Here is a 22,893-nt window from a genome sequence, read left to right as displayed (position 1 = left end):
CCACGTGAGTCAAGCATTCCTTCCCACAATCTCACAATTTGTCTATCAAGCTTGAGGTGGTAAAGGAATTGTAAACAGAGTCTTGTCTTAGTTTGGATAGAACTTAGTATAACTTTTAACTGCTTATGGTGTGTGTGTACTTTTAAGAAAATAATTTTCCATGTGGCTCAATGACTCTTTCTCTGTTCCTTATTTGGTATACTAACCCTGTGTCCAGCTCCTACATTCAGCTTTCTTCCTGATTTTAAAGAAGTCTGAAGGAGTGTCAGCATTTTTAATCTTCATGTTAAAATTACAATAGCCTGCTTTCCAAAGGAGTATTGTAAATCATTTTATTTTAACAACTTCCACTGAAAAAATGAAGTGGGATTGATGTTAGAAACATTTAATTGCAATGGTGACAATGCTAGGTAAAATTTGATGCAAATGTCTTGTCTTGCACTGACATAGGTTTTGTAGACTCATAGTGTAACAAACTGGTTTCTTAAAAGTAAGTGAAGAAATCATTAATTTTATTCTCTTTCATTTATGTTTAGCTTGAACTGAGAAAAAGTATCTGAGATCATCTTAGCATTGATGTTGCCAGTGTGTTTAAATATAGCTCTGTTTTGATGTGCTGGCAGTATCTAAAACACATTGTTTAGCTCTTACAAGAAGGAAAATAATTTTAATAAGATATTCTTATTTGTAATCTGTCTAATGAGATTAATAAGTCCTTTGTCCTTATTGTTATAGATGGCTTGCTTATTCAGACTTCAATTACAAGGGAGAGATGAAGGTTTTGGAAGAAGGCGATTCACCATCTGAAATTCCTTCAGCAGATGTAAAATCTCTGCGTCCCTTAAAAATGGTGAGGACTTCACAATTCCCTAATAAGTTGTGTGCCTTCCTTTTCCTATTGTTGCTCCCACAAAGGTTTTGGTCTTAATTTTAATTAGGTTCTAACGTCCTTTCAGGGTTAATCTTTGTACATGTAATGCTCATCTAAAGCCACAGTATATTTGCAGTGCTGTAATGGCACAGTGGTTGCTGTTGTTTGCTGGGCTTCTGCATCTGCCCAAGTAAGACGACATAGTCAGAGGGAGCACAGAGGATTCACTAGAACATCTTCCTGGGAAACTGCTGTTGTTGAGTGGAGATCAAATAAGACAGAACTAAAAGGCTCTTAGTTGTATTGCAGCCAACACAAATTCATTAACTTAAAAAGCTCTTCAGAAGTTGTTTATTTTCTTTTTTAATGCTACAGCTAGAGTCTACTGGGGGTGGAAGACCAGGTGAGGATTTTATTACCCAGTAGTATTCCTGTGACCACACATCACACAGAAGTCTTGGGCGGTGCAGCTAGTTCTTGTTTTGATAGACAACCTGTAGATCTAAATATGAAAGAGATGTGGAAGTGTGTAACACGTAATTCTACTGTATATACATAGCAAGCCTATGGAAAGAGGGTTTAAAAGATACAAAGGAGTAAGACCTAGCAGCTGCTGTTTTAGTTACTTATGGGAGGCAGGTGTCTTATTCTCTCACAGAGTGTCATTCACTAACACTTCCAGAGAAAATGCATTTACTGTATTTGCTCTTGGACCATAGACATTAATAGGTCAGGCTATATTTTTTCTCTTTTGGTGTTTATAGTTTCTTAGTGTTCCACCATTTGTGCTTAAGAAACTTGAAATATATACAGCAAAATTTTAAAAGTCAATTCTTAAAATTGGTCAGTATAAATTAGTTTAAAAACACAGTAAATATTTGCTTTAGATTTCTAATAGACAAGGAATATTTTTTAATTGATTGCACCCCTACAGGCTTGGCAACAAACCAATTTGTTTGTAGGTCAGGTTTATAGTGTCTCTGGCCTTTATGAATTATGAGAGTATTTAAACTAGGGTTTGATTTGGCCAATACTGAAAATAGCGAATATAATTACAAAGACTTCACACTCTGATAGTCCTATAAAATACATATCAAAGCATAACTTTAAGTTTTGTATATAAATAGATATAAAATCTTTATTTCCCATCTTTTTTTTAGGGTGGACTAAAGGTACAAATGCCAATGGATGTCAAGGTAAGCACTGAGGACATTGAGAATAAAATGTGAACACATTTGAAATATAAAACCTTTATTTAAGCTGTTTTATTTTTGTTGGGTATGTGGTTTGATTAAGTATTCAGTGTTTGCTGCTGAAGAAAAATTCACTAATGCTCTTACTAGTGTTCCATGAGATGTAAAAGTAGCAGTAGCTTGTTTTTTTACATATTAGGAGAACGTGAATTTGCTATAGAAGAATTGTAAAGCTTTTACAAAATAAAATGTATTTTCCTGATAGACACATTAGTCACTGTAATGGAAAGGCACCAGGAGAGATTTTCACATTTAACATACCAAGTTTGAAAAAAAGGATGGAGGTGGAAGGGGGCAGGAAGAAGACCCTTCCTTCCTACACCCAATCCCAATATGAGTGAGACCATGGCCCTTCTCTGATTTGAGGAGCAGAAAGCTAATCCAGAGTTATCACTCATTTTCCATCCTTTTTCTAGTTATCCACAAAAATGCTTATGCTTTACATTAACTTTTAATTATACAAGTACTTGCAAGACTCAGGTGTTTTACTAATAAATATTGCAATGAATATTAATAGCTGATCTGTGTGATGCAGCAGCTGAGAAACCTCAAGGGAGTGTTAGCTGCAGTCACTGAAATAACTTCAACAGAGTACAGAGAAAGACCTCTTGTCTAATTTTGAAGGATTAAACTCAGTGTGTCTAGCTGTGACCAGGTAGGATTCACTGCAGGCTAATATACACTGCGCAGACACAGGATTACAGGATAAATCACAGTCACATAGCTGCAGAGTGCATTTGTGTAAACAGAATTGTGTGAATAAGCATCCTTCTGTAGAAATGTCTGCAAATAGCCTGACAGGCCTATATAAATTCAGATATAGTTTCTTCAGCTTCTGGGGCACTTAGGAATCAGAAGGGCTGAGGAATGCAATGCTGTATTTTTTTTCACAGAGATGGCTTGTTGGAGGGGGAAGAAAGCTGTCTTCCACATGCTGTAGCAGTACACATACCCAAACTTCGAATTACTGTGTAGGGCATACTCAAGGCATTGTTCAACATCATGTTTTCCAGATAATAATATATGAGAAAACACACTTCGGAGGATGGTCCAAAGAGTTTTCAGAAAATATCAGTTCTGTCCCAGCCCTATTTGGTAGTGAAGAAGAGTTTCAGGAAGTTGGATCAATACGTGTAATTGGTGGAGTGTAAGTATATTTCACTTCTATATTTATTTGCTTTAAAATAGGAAATCATAACTAAACACTAAGAAGTGCTAACCAAGGGGTGATTAGAATCTCTCACTGGTAAAATATTTTGAAAAGAGAGGAATATATATTTCTTTTTTTCAGTTATTTGCCTTGGATAAAACCACCTGTCCCTATATATGGCTTATTCGATCTAAGAGAATATAGGAAGATAAAACTTAAGTGTGAAAGAGGTGTGCAGACAGTGTTTACCTTTTGGATTCCAATAAACTAGGCCAGTTTATTCCTTAATGAGAGCATTCATACAGTGCTTTAATTTATATTGCTTTACACTTCTGATAGTCTCTATTTAATTAACTGAAGTGGCCTTGGGTAGGTGTGGTCAGTCTTTAGTTTGAGATTTTAATGCCTCTGAAATCTGTAAACTGTTTTATTGTCTTAATGGTTTTCCTTTGCCACCTGTCGCACCCTATCTGGAATTAAGACTCCACCCTTATTTTTCCTTTGAGGCCTCGGGTTGATTCTGCTCTGCCCTGCCTCTCCCTCTGTGGTACCTGCATGCACACACAGCATGGAAAGGGCTGTGGCACAGAGTCCCTGGGTGGGCTGTGCACAGGGTGGGCTCAGAGCCAGCTGTTCCACAGGGCTGCCAACCCCACGCATTGTGCTTTTTCAGCCTCTCCCGACACCCAGCAAGGATAGGGCTGTTTGACATCGTGCAGGATGGTTGCCCATGCCAAAAAGCTCAGCAATAAAAATAATTTTCAGAAACTTTTATTTCTTTTCTTAGGGGATTTCAGTGTTAATACTTCAGCGTAAAAATTCAATAACATACATCCTTTCAGGCTGTTGTCAGAATTGTACAAGCAATTCTGTCAGAATTCACAATCAACATAAACTTGATTGTGAATACTCAAATGATCTGTTCATAAATACATTATGTATTCACTATCTGGGAAGCCTCAAATTATTAAAAATAATCCTTCTGTCTGTTGTGGCAGCTTTTATTTTTAATACTGTGGTAACTTAAACAGCTGAGTTAATGTAAAGCAAATGGTACTAAAAGTCAAGCTATCCCTGCCTGATAAATTTCAGTGTTGACAGAATTCGTACAGCAGTACTTACAAGGAAGTTTTCATGAAAGAAATGCTTACAAGAAAGAAATAAGGGTGGCGGGGGAAAGCACTTTTTCAAATTAAGATCCATTAGAGCTTTGAAAGTCTATGGCAAGGGTTTCTTTTAATTGAGCTTTATCTATTTGTTAAAATACTTCATGAAGTTTTATTTCCTTGGTGTTAAATATATTCCATGTGCAATACATAGCATATATTCAATTCACTTGTCTCTTCATAGCTGTGTTTGTAGATTAGAGCAGGAAACAATATAGGCAGGTGACATTTTATTCTACTGCAATCCATTAATTCTGTTACCAGCTCCAGCAAGCGTAGAATCTTGTCCTTTATTAAGCTATAGAAGGGATCTTCTGCTTGGTTTTTCTAATTGACAATTGATGACTTAAAGTGTTTTGGCCACTAGATGCATACTGGCCTCTGTAGGACCGAATATTGGTATTGGGACTATGGCTGACTGCAAGGAGGTACATGGAGAAGTGTTACACAAATAAACTGTTGTTGGAGAAAGAATCACATGGTGGGATTTCGATCCACAAAGAACACTTCATGGGTGCCTGTTGTGATTTCAAACAAGCATTGTTTTGTTTCTTAGCAGAGTCTGTGATACTCAGCGTTCTTAGGATGTTCTCTTCCTCTTTTATTTGTTATGGGAAATCATGTGCAGTTGTTCTACTTTTAGTTCTTTCTTCTGTTGTGTGGTTGCTGTAGATGGGTTGCCTATGATAAGGAGCGGTACAAAGGCCATCAGTACTTGCTGGAGGAGGGAGATTATGAAGACAGACGCTCATGGGGGGGAACTGACAGTGTCCTCCTGTCTTTCCGGTTCCTTCAGGCTGTAAGTACTTTTATGAATTTCACACAAGTTATGCACAGTTCTGTACATAAAGAGGAAGGTTATTCTTCATATATGTTACAGCTGTCTTGGGTTTGGACATTCCATCTTTTGCCCAAGTTCACTCTCATTCTTTTCCGACTTGCTTGAAATTTAGACTGTACTGTATACATTGTAAAGCAGAAGCAGGTTCTAAATAGCCTTTGTAAAGTTTATACAAAGAATGTATAGTGCAGAATTCCTTGTTTTCCTGCCAGATTTTCCAAGCATCTTACTTTTGCACTTCAAACTGTTTGCATCTCTGGAACAGAATTTTCTTAAATATTTAACATGCATAACTGTACAGTATAGTTCTTTATTAAAATAAAAATAGCTTTTCAACACAGCAGCTGTCGCAAGCCTTAAAACAGCATTACCCTCTGTCTCTGTGATTTTTGTGCCAGAAAATTTTGGCAGCAAAACCAATCATGGTGAAAAAATCCCTGCTACTAAAATGTGACCAGTGGGGGCAAAGATGAAATAATAATAAAAACTATACCAGAGTCCAGTATTGGATGCAAAGTTTGACTTTCCAGTGATGGGAAAACATGGAATTAGAACTTCTTTATCATTTCCTTTGGTTTGGAGGGTTTTTGCTTTTGGATTTGGGGATTTTTTTTCTTTATAATAGGAGTTCTGTGAGCTCTAAATACAACTGCAAAGAGTGGCTCCTTTTGAGAAGTAGTGTGTTCGCTTTGAGATTACCCAGTCTTCCTGATGAGATTTTATATTTCTGAAGCAGGAATTTTGTAGACAATCTTTTAGAGTAAACTCATTGTCTCAGCAGTCGTTATTTAAGAACAAAACAAAAATTCAATGGTAACAAAAAAGCCATGCTTAAATTCACAATTTGAAATTTTGATTTTTAGGAAAAGCTGTTTTTATAGTCGGAATCTGTCATATAACTTAAAGAGAGAAAAATAAACTAAATTGAAGAAAAATGTCCTTCTCTAATTTGTTTTCATGTTTCTGAGAAGATGTTCTTCTAACTGCTTGTTTTGAATGTGCAGAATCCTGTTCAGTTACTGATTAACCTTCGTTTCTTTTCAAGTTATACATAGGATACTTGGGTAATTTAAATTAATCTTTTAAAATCTTCCTCTCGGCAAAGGACATAAATACAAGCTTAAAGTTGTGCACGTGCCTAGCAGAGATGACCTTCCGTGCATATGCATGTATTTCATTTGACTCACACCTAGAACAGTCAGGATGCTCATTAACATGTTAAAAACATGTATCATTCACACTTGTATATCATTCAAATTGACATATAAATATACACCTATATGTACATATTGATAATAAAAGCATAAGTAATACCTTTGCTCAAATTGTAGCATAACTAAAGGCAATGAGCTCATTGCCAATAAAACTAACTAATGGCACTGTCATTTTGTTGTTCAGCCTGACCAACAGATTGGCCACCTCTCTCTGATGTCCAATACATAGGTCAGTGTTCAGGCTTGCCATATGCTGCCTTCGTGACTTTGTGTCTGGATTTTTAAAACATTTGAGTCACAAATTCTTGTTTACAAGGGGACCTGGGCAAAAATCCAAAACTAGTTTCTGTGCACTTAAGGCCCCTTGCTGCACAGCAAGCTTACTAGCTCTTCTCTGTAATCTCAGAAATTCTGTCAGGAGAAGTGCAGTAAAGGTTGCAATGTTCTTGGACTCTTCAGGGATGTTGCTGGATATCAGATCTTTAGTCCTCTTCCCTAGAAATTCTGTTTTAGACAGACAAATTCAAGAGCGTCTTTAGATGATTAAGGATTTTGTGAAGTGTGGCCAGGTTGAATTATTCATGGTCAGCTTAGGTACCTTTATTATGTACTCACTGGTGTGGTCTCATGTAGGGGCCAATCCAGCCCAGACTTTTTTGTTTGGTTTTTTGGTTTTTTGCTGGGGCATGATACCAGGTGACCTTGATTGTGTTGGCTTTACGGACAGCCCAGATCTGAAAACAATTTAGCCTGGCTCACCACAGCCTGAAGCCAAAGCTAATGAGCCCTGTGTACCTGAGTCAGCTCCAGGCAGAGTCAGATCCAGTGTCTTTGTGGTGCTCCCAGAGCAGAGAGCGTGGTGCAGGAGCACGTAAGTGGCTCTGCAGAGAGCCGGGCTGGGTACAGTATGCCACTTAGCTTGGGTCAGGACTAGCTCTGTCGTCCTGGCTTAGTTCTATGCAAAGCTATTCAAATGTTTTTGCCCTGTGACTCTCAACATGACAGGTTCCACCGGAGCTTATTAGCGCTAGGAAAATCCAGCCAGCGTTTCTGTATGCATACCAGGGACTACGGTTGAGCTGAGGCATGAATTTAATTTCCTGACAAATCAGAAAGGTTAGACATCACGCACAAAAGAGGGATTGTTGCAAATCGCCCCTCCCCACCCACTGGTGAAGATGTACATGCATGTAGGCATACTGTAAGTGCTTTCACTTTTCATCCGTCTTAAATATTTCTGCTGTGAACAGTGACAAGCTCTAATGTGTGGATTCAGGAAGTGTTTTGAAAGCAGAGATAGAAAAACTTGTAGAATCATATCTTCCAGTGTACTCCCAGCTCTCTTATCAGCATCTATAGTGGACACACTGAAGTCAAATACAGGGCTCGTTCTGGAGGGTGCACAGCAGTTTGTACTGTGTGCTGGTTCGGGCATTTAGTTCTTCTCTCTAGTGTCAGGTGAGAGAACCTGTGAAGCTGAGTTTGCCCATGGCTGTCATGATCAGGGAAAGAGCAAAGCTGCTGAGTCTCAGTGGAGCTGAGCATGTTGCCTTCAGAGCTTTCCCACTAATGTTTTCAAGCCAAAAATTATTTGCTTTGGTGGGAAAGTCCTTTTTTGTTTCCTATTGCTTATTGTAAAAGAAGCTGTCGTGAAAATTTAGGGAGGAAAAATTGATGGCTGAATTCAAAACATGTTTTAAATGTAATTACAGTTGTGGGTATGTTTCAGTAATTTGAATTTAGTCAAATAAATTATGTGCAGTTTTGGTCTAAATGGATTTTCAGGAACTCTTACTAAGTCCTTGCTTTAGGACTGTTAAGGGTAGCTGGTTTTCATTTGTTTTAACACTGTGCTAGTTTATGTGTGGCTTTTGTTTTGTTTTTCTAAATAGTAGTCTGAAGCTGTAGTTTTTGTTCATGATGATTTTACCAGACCTGGCACTTGGATTTCTAGTGTATACCTGAAGTAGTTGCAACTTTTTAAATAAATGAAAGGAGGTGGTTAACATAGTAGGAAAACCAGTTTTACTACAGCATTTGTTCCATCACTTTTTAGTGTCCTGTAAACAATGCAGAGAGGATGAGCCATGTCAGTGTTCATTCTGAAATTGGTTTTCTTTATTCATTATGATTGAATCCTATACAAAGATGTGTTGTCTTATAAAGAACCTGTTTAGTCAGGTGAACCTGACCAAATGAATATGGCTGCATGCTTGGCCTGGCTTTAATTTTTAAGTGTGTTTTGATTGTTTTAAGTCTTTGTTTTCTCAGTATAGCCTTCAGCATGCTGCTCTCAGCAGCAAGTATGTAGTGCAATAATTCCTGTGATGGTGTCCTTAATATGTTGGTGAATCTGCATTGGCTCCTGTATTTGCTTGGTAGCCTTTTCTCTTGTTTGCAAGACTTGCTTATTTTCAACTTATTATAACATTGCTGAGTGTTTCAGAAACACTGAAATTGAATCGAGTTTGTGGGGGTTTTTTGTTAGAAGTTAAAGGAAGAAAGTGAATGGATTGTTGTTTTCTATTTCCTCAAGCAGTGACTGAACTGTGTGCTTAAATTGCTAAGTGGTTAAGATACTGGAGATTTGAAACCCAAATTCACATAATCTGAAGGCGTCCAAGTAATCTGGTCGAGCAACTGCGCTAGCTGAAAGCATAAGCAATGTCACATGGCTATATAAGAGAGCACATGACAGTGTTGTGTGGGATTTATTTTATAGCTATAGTGACTAGTCATACAACAGATGTATCCAAAAACTACAAACCCCTTTGTGCTGGAACGGTGACCTTACTCAATCTCATCTTCTCCATGATTATTGCCTCGTTGCTGGAAAGGGATGAGAAAGCAGAACTTGAAGACTATAGCCATGGTAATGCTTAGAGTAGTCATTTGTGAAGCTGTCAGAAGATCAGTGCTAAATCCCCAACCCTTCTCTTTCCCACACAGGCATCTTTGCACTCTCAGTCATCCTTGCAGAGGAAAGGATGGTGCTCAGGGGCAGCAGGTTCTTTCTCTCTCCAGTGGAAACTGCTGAAGGCCATATCAGAGTGCCACGCTTCCAGCTAGACGCTTCAATGCTGAAATATAGATCCTCACAAGGGACCTAAGCTACTTCACTACTTTATAAAACACTGACTTCCAGGCTATAGCTCTCTTCCAGAGTATTTTGTTGTGAAGTGTCACTGAGCTCTGACAACCTGTCTTCTAATTCCTTTGCTGCCTCTTAGGATTTTATAGAGTCATCAGTGTCGCTTTTTCAGTCTGATGATGAAGATGGTAAAGCATTAGACATCGTCAATGAAGAAATCCCTGATTTGGAGCTGGCTGGATTTGGTCCAGAGACAAGATCGGTTCTTGTGAAGAGTGGAGTGTAAGTCCACTGAAATACCTGAATGAAATTATTAAGTATTTTTCTGCACAGTTGGAGTTGGGTACATCTTTTGACAAAATATATTTCACATGATACAGATGGTAAACATTGGGGGCAGAACAATGTTTCTTTCTGTTTTCTTGGTAAGTGGAAGAAAAAAAAAAAATCTTAGTTTTCTCTAAATCTCGTGGCTACACCTTGACTTGGATCTGGTCCTTCTTGTTACTAGAGAAAGCTTGTGGTGTTCCTCCAGAGGTCACACAGACTGTAGCTTCATGGTAGCAGGAAGGAAGCTTTGGCTGTCATGAAAAGAGGAATTTCAGTTGTCTTAAGAACTGGGATACCTTTTGGGACAGATGGAGCCTGTACAGAAAGGATGGGCTGTGCCTTATTTGTAATAACATCGGGCTGCTGGCACTGACAATTAAAATAGTTTTTAGAGAACTATCTGAACTAGAAGCAGGGGATTAAACCAACAGGTGTGGAAGAATAAATGGTTGAAGCTGATACAGCCTACAGGGTGGACTTAGCTGACTTTTTGAAGTTCATGAGGAAAATAAAGAGCATAATTGCAATAAATAAGGAAGGTAATTAGACCGCCTGCAATGTCTGTTGTGGTAGACACGCAGCATTAACTGATGGTGCAGCCCTGTCTGTGAGGGGTGCTGAGCAGGTAAAGGTTCAGCTGAGAGAGATTCAAAATCTTGTCACTTAAGTGTCTTTCCTCTGGGCTTAGAAGCAAGGCATCATTTCATGCTGAATGTATATTTGATAGAAAAGCAGACACCCAGAGCTGCCTGTTTGTCAAAGTGATGTTTGCAATGTAAATTTTGTGCCTCTTGTTGGGTTTGGTGGTACACTGTTTGTCAGATGGACATATCAAGAAAACTCTAAAGAATATTGTTCTGTTTAACTTACTAGTATGTTTATCAAACTACACAGCACATTTTTCTGTTTTCAGTTTAATTTTTATGTCATTCTCCAGGTGGGTCGCATATCAGCAGAAATATTTCTGTGGAGAGCAATATGTATTGGAGAAAGGAAAATACAAATGTTTCTTTGACTGGGGAGGATCTAGTAAAATCATCATGTCAATTCGACCTATTAAGTTGGTGAGTTACCAGAATTTGTTAAGGGCAAAACTTAAAAGAAATGATACCTTTGGAGATCAGAGTATACAATAGTGTTATTATGGAGGCTATGCTATTTAATCAATTTGTCTCTTTACTTGGAAACAAGTAAAGACCCTCATGGATGACATGTAATAAGTCTATTTAGGATGGAGACTGAAGTGGACAATCTGGATCTTTCTTATCAGTTGAGAAAACTGTTGGTGAAACTTCATAAGAAGAACTTCCCTTTGGCAGACTGCATTCATGGAAATAATAACCCAACCTGGAAAGTTTAATTTGCCTTAAAACGTAGTAATTTATAATGCCGAATTGATAATAGATATAAAAATACTTCAGAATTTCTGGCCCATATTGTTGTTGTATAATAGAGATTTGTTCCCCCCTCATTTTTATGCTAAAATATCTGTAATACACCCAGTGAATAAAGACAGGAAATATTTTTAATCCATTACTAAGTCCAAGGTAGTGCAACTTGCCCAAATAGGTTAGTGCCAGGGCTGTCAAAACTATAATGCAAAACAAAGGCAATCCTCAGTAATGAGTGTGTAGTAAACGATACTGCTGCAGTGAAAATAGGGAAGGAACAAACATTTAACCTTATTTTGAAGAGCACATTGTTAGGAAATAGAAACTTTCCTTAACAGTGTGTTGAAAGAGGCATCCCAGTATTCTGTTGTTTTTAATTCTGTCTTTTTTCAACAAGTAGACTCAAAAATAGACAGACATTTACATGGGCTCTAATCCATGTTATGTGAACTAATTAATGCTGATGGAAGCTCTCTCTGTGAAAAAGGACTGAACAGTCAGGCAGGTAGTCGTGAGTTCACAGGTAGCTGATGGCAGGGGCTGGGGAGGAGAACTGTGCCAAGAGCATGGGAAGTTTGTAATTATCAAATTTCAGGAACTTGACATGTCTTCTAGGAAACTAATTGTAATTAATTTCCTTTACTTATATGCATGTATATGTATTTATTACTGCAGGAACCACTTGGAACGAGTGAGCCTCCACATTTGGTATGTTGACATTATGTAACAGTCTCTAGTACTAAAATATGTTTAATAATTAAATACAGGTAATGTTGAATGTCTTGCTTTGTTACTTAAGATGATATCTCATTATTATCATCTCCAGACAGCAGAGCATTGATGGAGGAAACAAGTAGATATATAAATGTTAAGTTTGCTAATGTTCTACTTTTTGCTTTTATTCCAGATCATGCCTTTTCGTATTCTGTTCTGAAAAATGCAAGCAGTTCAGTAGATTTTGAGTGACTTTGGGCCATTGTAGCTATTTATTTTCCTCGTCTTTCCTTCCTGTTTCTGGAAATTTGCTATTACATGCATTCATCCTTTGTGGCATATATTTGTTCCATTATTTTGCGTTATATCTGATGTGTCGCTATCTTGTTTATGTATGAGGTGAAGAAGAAAGTATAAACTGCAAAAAATTGAACTGCGTGCTTCAAACCTGCAGATGTATCAACTGGGGAAGCTGTTTTTTTTCAGTCTCGGATGCTGGTAGCTCTGCTTTTCATAGTCTCTCAATCGTGTAGCAACAGATACGACTTGCTCCGTGCTTCCCTTTTCCTTACAGTAACATATAACCGTAACTGAACACATCATGATTATAACATAGCCATGATAAATTTCTTCTATGATACATTCTAACTATTTCCCTGGAAATTGTGTCTGACTTGGTGACAACTTATAAGGAGAAAGAGGTCCCTGTAATTCACTTTTAGTCTCAAGAACAAGTTAGTTTGGGGCTTTGCACTTTCGGTTGCTGTCTTACAAGGTTATGTCTATTAATGTACCTTTGTGGTATCTTTCAAAACCAGAAACCTTCTCTAAGTGTTCCTGCTCATTACCAAGGATGGTCTGTGTTTCCTGCAACGTTCTGTCCCTACAGGGCTCTCCTGCCTTCCTGCATTAGTTGTTTGATTTATTTTTTTCTACCCTGGAGTGTGCTGCTAGCATGGGTGAGGATCTAAGTGGTTATACTGCTCTATGACATGCTCTTAATTAAGCAAATTTGGAAAACTTTGTTTCAAGAAACATGACATTTTTTTCAGACTCAAGAGACTTTAGAGTTCAATGGTTCTGTTTGTTAAAACTTAAGAATTTTGTCATCTGGACACAATTTTGTTCTTTCTTGTTTGATGGCTACAATAGCTGTAGGGCCATGGGAAATACATTGTGTTATTTAGCAGGTTGACCACACCCTTCTTTTTCTACAAATATTCTAGTTCTACGGTTTTATTATTAACCCAGGACTACAGGAAATGTTTCCTGTTTGAAGACATAATTGGTGTATTATTTTAGTCTTAAACACTGATTTCCTGCCAGACCTATTCATATGGTAGTTTGCAGCCAAATTCAAACACTGGCAAGTATGTTCACAGTAAGACCTTGGTAAATGATACCAGATAAAATAACCAACTCAGAGGAGAACAGTGGGATCCAAACAGTTAAGATAATTTTCTCTCTGTCTTCAACCCTCCTACTTTTTCAGGATCTCCCAAAAACTATTCTTGAGTGATTTAATCCAGTTTTGCAGACATTTAAGATCAATTTAAACCTTGGAAGTTTCAATAAATTGTGCTTTTACAGTTTTTTTTATTTCCAGTCATATGTGGGGGAAAAAAATCACCTCTGTGTATCTGCACAGTCACCTTCATATACAGAAATCTTAATGCCATTTTCAAAAAATACTACCCTGACTTATCACTACACTGATTTTCATAGGATTCTGCCCTAAAGCTGGGGAAGGAGGAATATCATTCATGTTGCTACAGTTCTTTTAGGACAGGAAATACTTGAGTAAGTTTTTATGGAAAGACGTTTCATCATTTAGGATAAGGAAAGGACAGTCTTTTGGATAAATACAAAAAAATTCCCATTCAAAGTTAAATAAAAGTTTTCATGTGTGCAACAGTCTCTTAGTTTGGAACTCATAAATGTGGTGCTTATGAGCTGGCAAATCCTTATGCATCCTAATGTTTGACCAAAAGCCCCATATACTAGTTATTTTGAATGATTATACTTTCTCCCACCTTTCATAAACATATGTCTGAGCTAAGGGAACTGTTTTCACTCATTGAGAGTGTGTCTTTTTTTCAATCCTGGTTTTAGCTGCTAATCAAAAATTGAAAAACAATTACATTTTCTTAAATGTCTCAGTAACTTCCCTGACCTTTTCTTCCTGCCAGGCTCCCTAGTAAACAAAGTACATATAACGTAAGAATGGCTGAAATCACCAACTCCAAAAAGACATTCATTTTATTCATTAAAAATAAAACTCGGTTTTGCCAAGCAGGAACAAAGCCTCTTTCAATAGCAGCTGACTTATACAGATGATTTAGGAAGCGGAGATAATTGCTGCCATAACTTGTATTTTAAAATGCTGTCCATTGACTTTTCAGGAAGCAAAACTTCATATAGTAATGTCAAACACTAACAAAGTAGAGAGAGCTGCAGTTTGAGACTAATTGCAGATATGCATGTTTTCCCTGAGGAATCAGCACTTCGCCCCACCTTTTGTCAAATTAACACCATCATTCATTATTAGATGTATTCTGTATAAAAATGAGTTATCAATCTTTTAAAAGCCTTGCATAGCAACTGACCTATGAAAGACAGTGTGCATATATATATATGTTTATAAAGAGATTTGAGATAAGTGGTTAGAAAATACCATACAATTACAGCTTAAATAGATACTTTGTGATGTAGCAATTATATTTACAGAAAAGTCAGTTACCCTTTATTCATGATATCGTACCAGATTTGCATTCTCTAATTTGCAGTTACAGTGTGCAAGACCAGGTTAGGCCTTTCTTGTTCTTTCTAACAGGAAACATATTCATTTATTTTAAAAACATAGACTGAGCTTTTCCGTAAAATCATTTGCTGATACTCATATTTGGCCCTCTTGCTTGGTACTGGCAAAAGCATTTGATTTATTTTCTTTGGCAGGAAGGTAGGGCGATTTGGGGCATGAAGGGGAAAGCAGCTCTTGCAACAGCCATCGTGTTTTTCTTCTGTTACAGAATATGAGCTGTTCTCTTGATACAGTTACATTTTTCATTCTTTCCCAGTCTCTCTTTCAGGCTTTAAGGCGAAATTCACCTCAGTTACACAGTGGCGGCCCAAGGGTACAGAATTCTAGGTGACTTTGCTATAGATCATAGGCTATATCATACGAGTTTTTTTCCTCTTTTTTTCTGTTACTGCAACACTTCAACTTTATTGCTTTTTCAGGGTGAGTTGATCATCTTACATCTTACTGGTGGGATATGGTTCAATGGGGCTTGAAGTTCTTCACCATGACCTGTAAAAACAGCTTTGCTGAACTGCACGAGTTCCTGGCGCATCTACCAGGCTGTGCCAAATTTCCCCAGAAATTCTCCTGCTAGTTTTTCAGTGGGAAGCTACCTGTGATCACTGTGGTCACAGAAGATTTCAAGGCACTTTGTCAACAGTAGCCCTGTAGCTTTTGACCAACACTTCTCCATCCTGTTTTGAATACTGGATTGCTGAACGGTAGGAAGACTGAGCTGCAGTTCAGGGGTACTTCGGATGGAAGATAACATCCTCAGTCCTAGCCTTCTCTTTTTCTCTAGGCCCTCTCCTGCTGCAGTTGAACTTATGCTTGACACCACTGGGAAGCATCCTGTACCGGTCCCAGAGACGATAAAACACTTGATCTTTCTAAAAATAATGCAGCTGTAAAGGATTCCTTAAATGAGAATTCATTCTATTTATTGTATCTTTGTGAATTGAATGGATACTTCTCTAAGAGCACTTCTCTGTTTACATTAATTATAATGTGTTAGTTTTCCTACGAGTCATTGGTTTTGTTTTGTTTTGTTCTTGTAGCTCAAAGCTTTCAGTAATACACATTTCCAAGGAGCATGTATAGATTTCACAGCAGAAGTTTCTGATTTTACATCATTCATACCATGTTCTTTTAAGGTTCTTCGTGGATGGTAAGTCTGTTGTTTTACATGCCACCATTTTAAGTAAAATGAAAATTTTTATAAACGCTGCTAAATTTCAGGCAGCTGAAAATGCATAACACCCATCATACTCCATCATGTTTTAGACGCTTTGTCTTGCAATGCATCTCAGTAACTGTCGTCCTGTCGTTGATTTTGGGTAGTATGTATTTTGCTTTCCCTGTGGGAAGTTTGCACAGTTACTGTGATTCTTTTTGTTAACTCCAGTTAGAATTTATTCCAGATTTTCAGAACTTGGTACAGTAAAAGTGTCTGCATTCCACTTGCGTCGTTTGACTCTGGAACGGAGATTTCTGTACCACATGATTGGATTTTGCTGCTTTGGTTGCTTTGTTGCATAGCCTTTCAAGCCGCCTTACTTTTAAGCTTAACAAGAACAAACAAATTTGTTATTCCTCATTTCCCTAGCAAATATTAAATCTTGGGGAAAAAAAAAAAAAACAAAAACAACAAACCCTTACTGTTAATAAGCAGCTAGAGCAGCTAATCTTTTCTGTTACATTATTCTTGCAGTTGGCTCCTGTATTACCAAGGGGAAATCACTGACAATCACTGTGTGCTGGAAGAAGGCCTCTACGTTGACCTCAGTTCCTGTGGCTGCCCGACTGCTACAATCAAATCCCTCAAGCCTATTCAATATGTAAGGACTTTATTGGGAAACAAACAAACAAAAAAAAGTTTTGGAACTCTTTTCTAGTCAGATGTCTGAAGCAAGTGCTTGCACTAAACAGACTCCCACTCGGGGAAAAGAGTGAAGTTTGTTTTCTTGGCTTATGGGATTTTTTGGTTTAGGATCAAGCCAGGTTGCGTGCGTGCATGCATGTGGTCGATTGTAGGCGCACGCTCTTGGGTGTTCTGGGCTCCAAGTTGTTCTCTTTAGTACGAGTTGTACTGGTTGGCATTTTTCTGACCAGTATTATACAGTTCAGCAAGCTTAGTACGCAGAGAGACGTGGATTTTGCCACGTTGTCTAAGCATGTGGGACTTCTTTTATTAGGCCGACAGCGAAAGTTCTGTCTTAAAGCAAACTACACACAAAAGACATGAAAATTGAAATTATAAGGTAGCATATACTTGCCATAATCTTTTTAATTTACTGTTTTACAGAAATATTTAAAAGATTTTCACCTCCTAATGGCATATCAAATCACAGTTCAATAAAGTGGTGTAATTTACCCACACATGTGGCCTGAGCTGTGTATGACACATCACATAGTCCAGTCCAAAGCTCATGTGGCCATCTTTGCTCTTCGTGACCTCTGAGACACAGGACAAGTACTTATTACATGTGTATATATAGTCTTTGTGTGACTTTCAGGTCACGTTGGTTGTGCTACCCAAGCACTCAACTTGCAGTCAAGTGACCTATTGTAGCAGTAAGGTGAGATACAAGGTCCTCTGTCGTCAGGAGATCGGACAGGAATGCATTGTACTATCCAGTATAAGATATTTACAGCTTTGTAACCCTGCATACAGGACATAGGTCTCTGGAGTCTTGCTGTCATGTCTGTGCCTTTGTCTTATATCCCAGTATTCTGGTATGCAAGAGCATAGAAGATTAGTTGGCCATAATGCTAAGTCAGTAAAAGAGAAGCAAGTGGCTGTTCTGCCCATGCCTCTCTAGCACTGACCAACTTCTCTAAAACTCTTCCTCCTTCCCTGATCACACACACACACAGTCTATGTGACGTCTGTCCTTCCACGTAACTATTAAGAAACTAGACGTTAAGATGGCTCAATTCATTTTTCTTCAAGTATTAATGTCCTTTTTCCTATTTGTGAACGGATTAAAAAAAAAAAAAAGCAGCTATGGGTGTGGTGCGAAGGATGTACAGCTCAGGTTTCAAAGCTGGTCTTCACACTGGGTTACATAGATAGAGTGACTTCAGTGAAGCTATAGCTTCCCATCTGCTGAGAGCCTGGTTTTCAGATTAAAGAACTCTTTTTCATGTTAGGCTTTTGGACTGTGCTCTGCTAAATCAGAGCGAAGTTTTGACATGAAATGGTAAGTCTCCTCCAAATCCCCCAGCCTGTAATCTCACGGGGAAGTAACTGCAGTTTGGCACTGTAGGAAGCTACTGGCAGCCCATGATTATGGAGGGCCAAGCCCTGGGAGAAGCGTGTTTGGCAGGCTGCGTGTGGGATGCTTACACACATCTTTCTGTGCTAAGTGCCCTGCACCTCTTAGTTCAGTTCCTCCTTTGCAAATAGGAGGCCTTGTATTTCACAAAATTGAGGCACTAAATGGTGTAAAATGCTATTGAACCACACCTGTTTTACAAATAGAAATGCCCTCATCGGCCCACAACGCTGTGTGACGATGCTTGCAGGCGTTGTGCAGCACAGACGTGATGTTCAGCATGCAGCAGCAGTGAGTTTGGTCGGTGGTCAGAAACAGCCGTAGCTAATTCTGTGCATTGTCCGCAAGGCACTGTTCTTGGAACAGAGCCCTTTTTATTACAAGATATTTCTGTTAGCTCATTCACTAGAGCAGTGAGCGTATTCCCAAGTGGAATTTTTGCAGAGCTGTATTGAATTCAGTTGTGACATTGCGAGCCCCTTCTATTGTTCAGCTCTAAATACCAGCCCAGTTTCGGACCTAAGGTGTGTATCTCGATAGCTCACATGTAAGAGGGAAAATGTTGTGCCCCAAATGTGCACTGTCTCCTTCGTGCACTTCTTTAAGCGAGATATATTTGCTGCAAGTGTCGCTGTTGGAAGGACTCTCACGCTCTGGGGAGCTGTGTGTTGCTTCGCTGTGTGAGGTTTCTGTGTCCCAGATGTTGACTAGAAGTATGGGCCCATGTGTGGCACTGGCAAAGGGGAAAAAAAACTGCTTTTAGCAGTACAAAGGACTCCTAAGGCTAACTCATTACCAGCCTTTGAAAACAGTCCAGATCCCTTGACTGGTGTAGGTGCGGTCCAGCTGTATATTTTAGAAGCAGATTGTTTCAGCCAGTCGTTTGGGGATAAGAGAACTAATCTGCTGGAGGAAATGAGGACACAGGTTCTGAGTATTCCCCTTCTAATTTGCAAGATTGTAATGATAATTAACTATATGTAACCTTGATATTGTACAGCTGAGTGAAGCGCCAGCTCTGGGCCTTTATCTGTGGGATGTGTGTAAGAATATAAGATTCTTTGTGTGAGGCTAACTCCAAAGCAGCTGTGAAGCACAGCAGTCAGCGCAGGCCACTGACACCTGCGGGATGCACAGCTTGGCTGGGCTTCCATGCTGATTTCTGCATCTGACCCTGAATCAAGATGCCCTTTCTATTCCTGTCTGTTCTGGTCACTGAAAGGAACACTTAGCAATGTTTTTTGTCATTGCATGTAGCAATACCTTCAGTGTAACTTTCTGAGTTTTCATTTTAAATCTTTATCAACTTTGAGGGGCTTTTTGGATGTTGTCAGCTGCCGTGAGATTGCTGGTCTCTCCATTTTGGAAGGAGAGTTTGAGTACTGAAGTTACGTGTGTGTAGTGCTTCTTCACAGCATGGGTGTGCTTTTGTGACCTGATGGAACAACACTAAGGTGGCAGTAGGATTTTTGTGACAGAGTAAGGTAACAGTAATGCCTTAATCTAAACTGAACAGCTCAGAAATTCTGCAAAGATTGACTGATATTTTTTAAAAATAGATCAACTAATTGAAGATAAGAAAAGGATTTGAGGCAATAGTTTGTTCTCTGAAAAACACACCTTTGATGCAAACAAACATGGTAAATGTTGTAAATGAAAAAAACTAAGGATTTCTTTTTTTTTTTTTTTTGAGGAAAGTAAGCTTCTGAGTTTTTAGTTTGAAAATTGCCAGAAATATAGTTTCCTTGTTTGAGCTTAACTACATAACCAAATGAAAAATCTCATTCTATATCACTGAGTTGGCCCAATTCATATAGAAGAAAGCCCAGAACTTTCAGGGTAATGCAAAATGAATTTGGGTAAGAAAACAGACTCAGGCTAGCAGTGGTCTGATTTCTTCACTATGGTGACAGTATTTTAGGTTGGCTAGCTTTTGTTCTAACCTTTACTTCTTGGAGGGGTGTTTTATGGGTTCTTTGCTGAAAAGTGAGGTTGTCATTATTTAAGTATGGCATGCTATCCCTACCCCTTCCACACACACAATCACCTATTTGTCAAGAAATTCCAATTAACATGGTTCCACTTTGGTTATTTCCCCATTTATTATGCACTAGTATCACAGAAGACTTAAGCACATCTTTGCAAACAGTTTCCTCTACTGTTTGTTCAGGAAGCAGCAAAGTGAAGTTAGGTAGGTTTGTGAGGAGAGTGGGGAAGGTGTTCCCTTATTTCTAGAAACCTCTTTCCCATCTTGGTTTATTCTCAGAAGTGTATAATATTCAAACTAAATCTTTAGGAGACCATGCCTGTATTTTTTCTGCTGCTGTACCATTTCACTCTAATTCAAGCTGGACAGTTTTGTCCTTCTGGGAGCGTTTAGGAAAAGCTATGTATTAATAAGAGGATATAAAGAAAGAACAAAACATATCTGTACCTTGATAATGGGAAAATAATGTCATTAGCTTTTGATATTCTGGGAGGAAAAATAGTATCACAATACCCATGTATTAATCTAGATGATGTGTTGAAAAGCGACATGTGACATGGCCTCTTCCCTAATGGAAAGGGGAATGCTTCTAAAAGACCAGTGACTCCTTTTTGTGTACTGTTTTATGAGTCAGGAAAATATGCTAGAAAGTATTTAAGTGAACAGGCAATTACACACTTAACATTAGTAGTGTTAGGAACATTGAACTAATGTAACTTGTCTCTCATCATCTCCTTTCATCTAAAAATCCCAAAGCACTCTTCAGTAAATGCTTGTGGATCAAACATGCTGGTGTTGTTAATAGCCACTCTGCGGGCAGGTAAGAGCATAGCATGGGTTAGGGGGTGCTGCATTTGCTGCAGCGGTGCAAGTATCTGTGCCTGCATCAGCAAGGACTTGCCTTTTGCGTTGCCATGAATTCCTGAAAAGGAAAGTATGGGCACTCGCCTGCTGTCAGGAAAGCGGGTGAAGTCAACTGTGTCACTTACAGGGCCAGGGTTGCTCACTGAGGCTTTTGCCCAGTGTTTGTTGCTTGAAGAGGTTAAGCTTTTGGAATAGAAACCATGACAAGATGTTCTTAAAAACAGGAATGTTCTGCCTTTTCTCAAGCATGTTTTTTTCTTAAACTCCCTGTAATATTTGGCGTGACTTACGTGGACAAGAGTATCCAGGACTGTTGCAGTGAGCAATTAGCTTTCCTTCTGAAATGTTAACTTCAGGCCTAAAGTTAAACCACTCTTATAGTTTCTAAAAACAAAAATGATATCTGGGTTGCAGGCTGTACGACACTCTTTTGGTTTTTTTTTTCCCTTTTCTTTTGAGGCATTCCTTACCTTTGCACTGCACAATCATGATAATTCCTGTATTTCTTTCTTTCTCTTTTCTAAGTTAAACACAGGTGTTAACTAATCTCCCCAGCATTCCAGTGAGGGGAAATAATGAAACCAGATACAAAATATTAATCGGTGTTTCCCAGTGTCAGGCAATGAGTCATTTTGTGTAGCTGTGTCCGGAGTGTGGGTGTTCCTGCCGCCCAGGGCTGTGCTTCTCTCTCTCAGCCAGGAGTCCGTCCCACACTGAAGGGAGTAGCCCAGCGAGTGCAGCTTCAGTAAAGACAGTTGCAAATGAGGAGTTAGCCAAGACTGAAGAGTAAAGATTTTTCCCAAGGATGTTGTAATACACTGTGGAGGCTCCTCCAGTTGAGGCTCTGGCAAATGCTGTTTGCATAGCAACAGGTCAGCGGGGATGTGAAGTGGGGAAATGCACCAGCCCTGGCCATTACTGGGTTACAGGCACGCTTTAGTCCAGCCCTGTGGATTTCTTGTCTTGTCTTTATTAGGCTTTCCCATCTAAGTTTGCAAAAAAAGGTGTAAGGAAAATTATAATTTGGGGTGAGTCCTCCTCAAGAGAGATAAAGTAATAATTTTCACAAAATTCATTATGAAAAAATTATCTGTGTTATCCATAGCTAAAACAATAATTGTTTGTATTTAAGAGCATGCATGCAAATTCCCTTGATTTTCAGTTGTAGCACCTTTTGGTTAGCTGCCTTGTGTCTGTACACTGTTGCCTTTCAGTAGGTCAAGCACCTAAGCGTTGTGCTGCAAACAAAAGGCATTTGAAAGGAAGCTCATCTTGCACTGATTTTTATTTCATATCAAACACTTCACCTTTTTCTGAACTGGTAAAGCGTAAAACTCTGTTCTGAATTGTGAAAAATTTGTGGTGCACAAGTTCTCTCTGCTAAAAAAAGGTGGAAGTCACTGAGAGGAAAACCTGAGCTGAGTTCAACTGTGTGAGAGGTTTTTGTTGAGTTGATTGCCTTGGCCTACTGTTCAGCCTCTGAAATCACAGTGTAGAGAGGAAAAAAGCAGTGTCATGTTCGTGGCATCACATGCTGTACTAGCCATAGACTACCACACCTGTTAAGTAAAGAATATCACTGTATTTAACAGTTCACAAGGCTGCTTATCCTTGAAATGCTGTGTAAATATAGCCTTCCTTAATCACCGGCCTCTTGAATATATTAAATCTCTTCAAGTTTCTCCATGGACAGTGGCATTAAAAAACAGGACAAGCAAAACTTCTTGAAATTTCATTGGTACTGGTTTGAGCAAGACAATAAGTTCCTCAATGCACAAAGTTCAGGTTAAGTAATTATTTAAGTGCTTTGTCATTCTTCAATTGGCAAGCTTTCCCCAAAGGATGACATTTCAGGTGTTTTCCTTGAAATAACTATGAAAGGAAGCTAAGGTAATCCTGACCTAGAGATGGCAATGACTTGGCAGCTGTGGGTAAATCACAGA

The 22,893-nt window shown here is 38.7% G+C and overlaps 1 protein-coding gene across 2 annotated transcripts in view; it reads left to right on the top strand.

The window, feature by feature from the left end:
• The window catches only part of CRYBG3 (crystallin beta-gamma domain containing 3), a 93,817-nt gene that overhangs the window by 57,463 nt on the left and 13,461 nt on the right, over positions 1-22,893 (top strand). Inside the window, exons 9-17 of one of the 2 annotated variants that reach the window (XM_082076038.1) lie at positions 736-850; positions 2,032-2,067; positions 3,138-3,271; positions 5,113-5,239; positions 9,726-9,868; positions 10,854-10,980; positions 11,983-12,015; positions 15,880-15,989; positions 16,533-16,659. In XM_082076038.1, the coding sequence (XP_081932164.1) occupies positions 736-850; positions 2,032-2,067; positions 3,138-3,271; positions 5,113-5,239; positions 9,726-9,868; positions 10,854-10,980; positions 11,983-12,015; positions 15,880-15,989; positions 16,533-16,659 (952 nt within the window). The remainder of the gene's footprint in view (positions 1-735; positions 851-2,031; positions 2,068-3,137; positions 3,272-5,112; positions 5,240-9,725; positions 9,869-10,853; positions 10,981-11,982; positions 12,016-15,879; positions 15,990-16,532; positions 16,660-22,893) is intronic. The other variant, XR_014186651.1, reaches the window with a different exon arrangement.

The sequence above is a fragment of the Streptopelia decaocto genome (assembly GCF_964273445.1).
Source record: "Streptopelia decaocto genome assembly, chromosome: 1".
Classification (NCBI taxonomy): domain Eukaryota; kingdom Metazoa; phylum Chordata; class Aves; order Columbiformes; family Columbidae; genus Streptopelia; species Streptopelia decaocto.
This window is presented reverse-complemented; position numbering and strand designations above follow the sequence as displayed.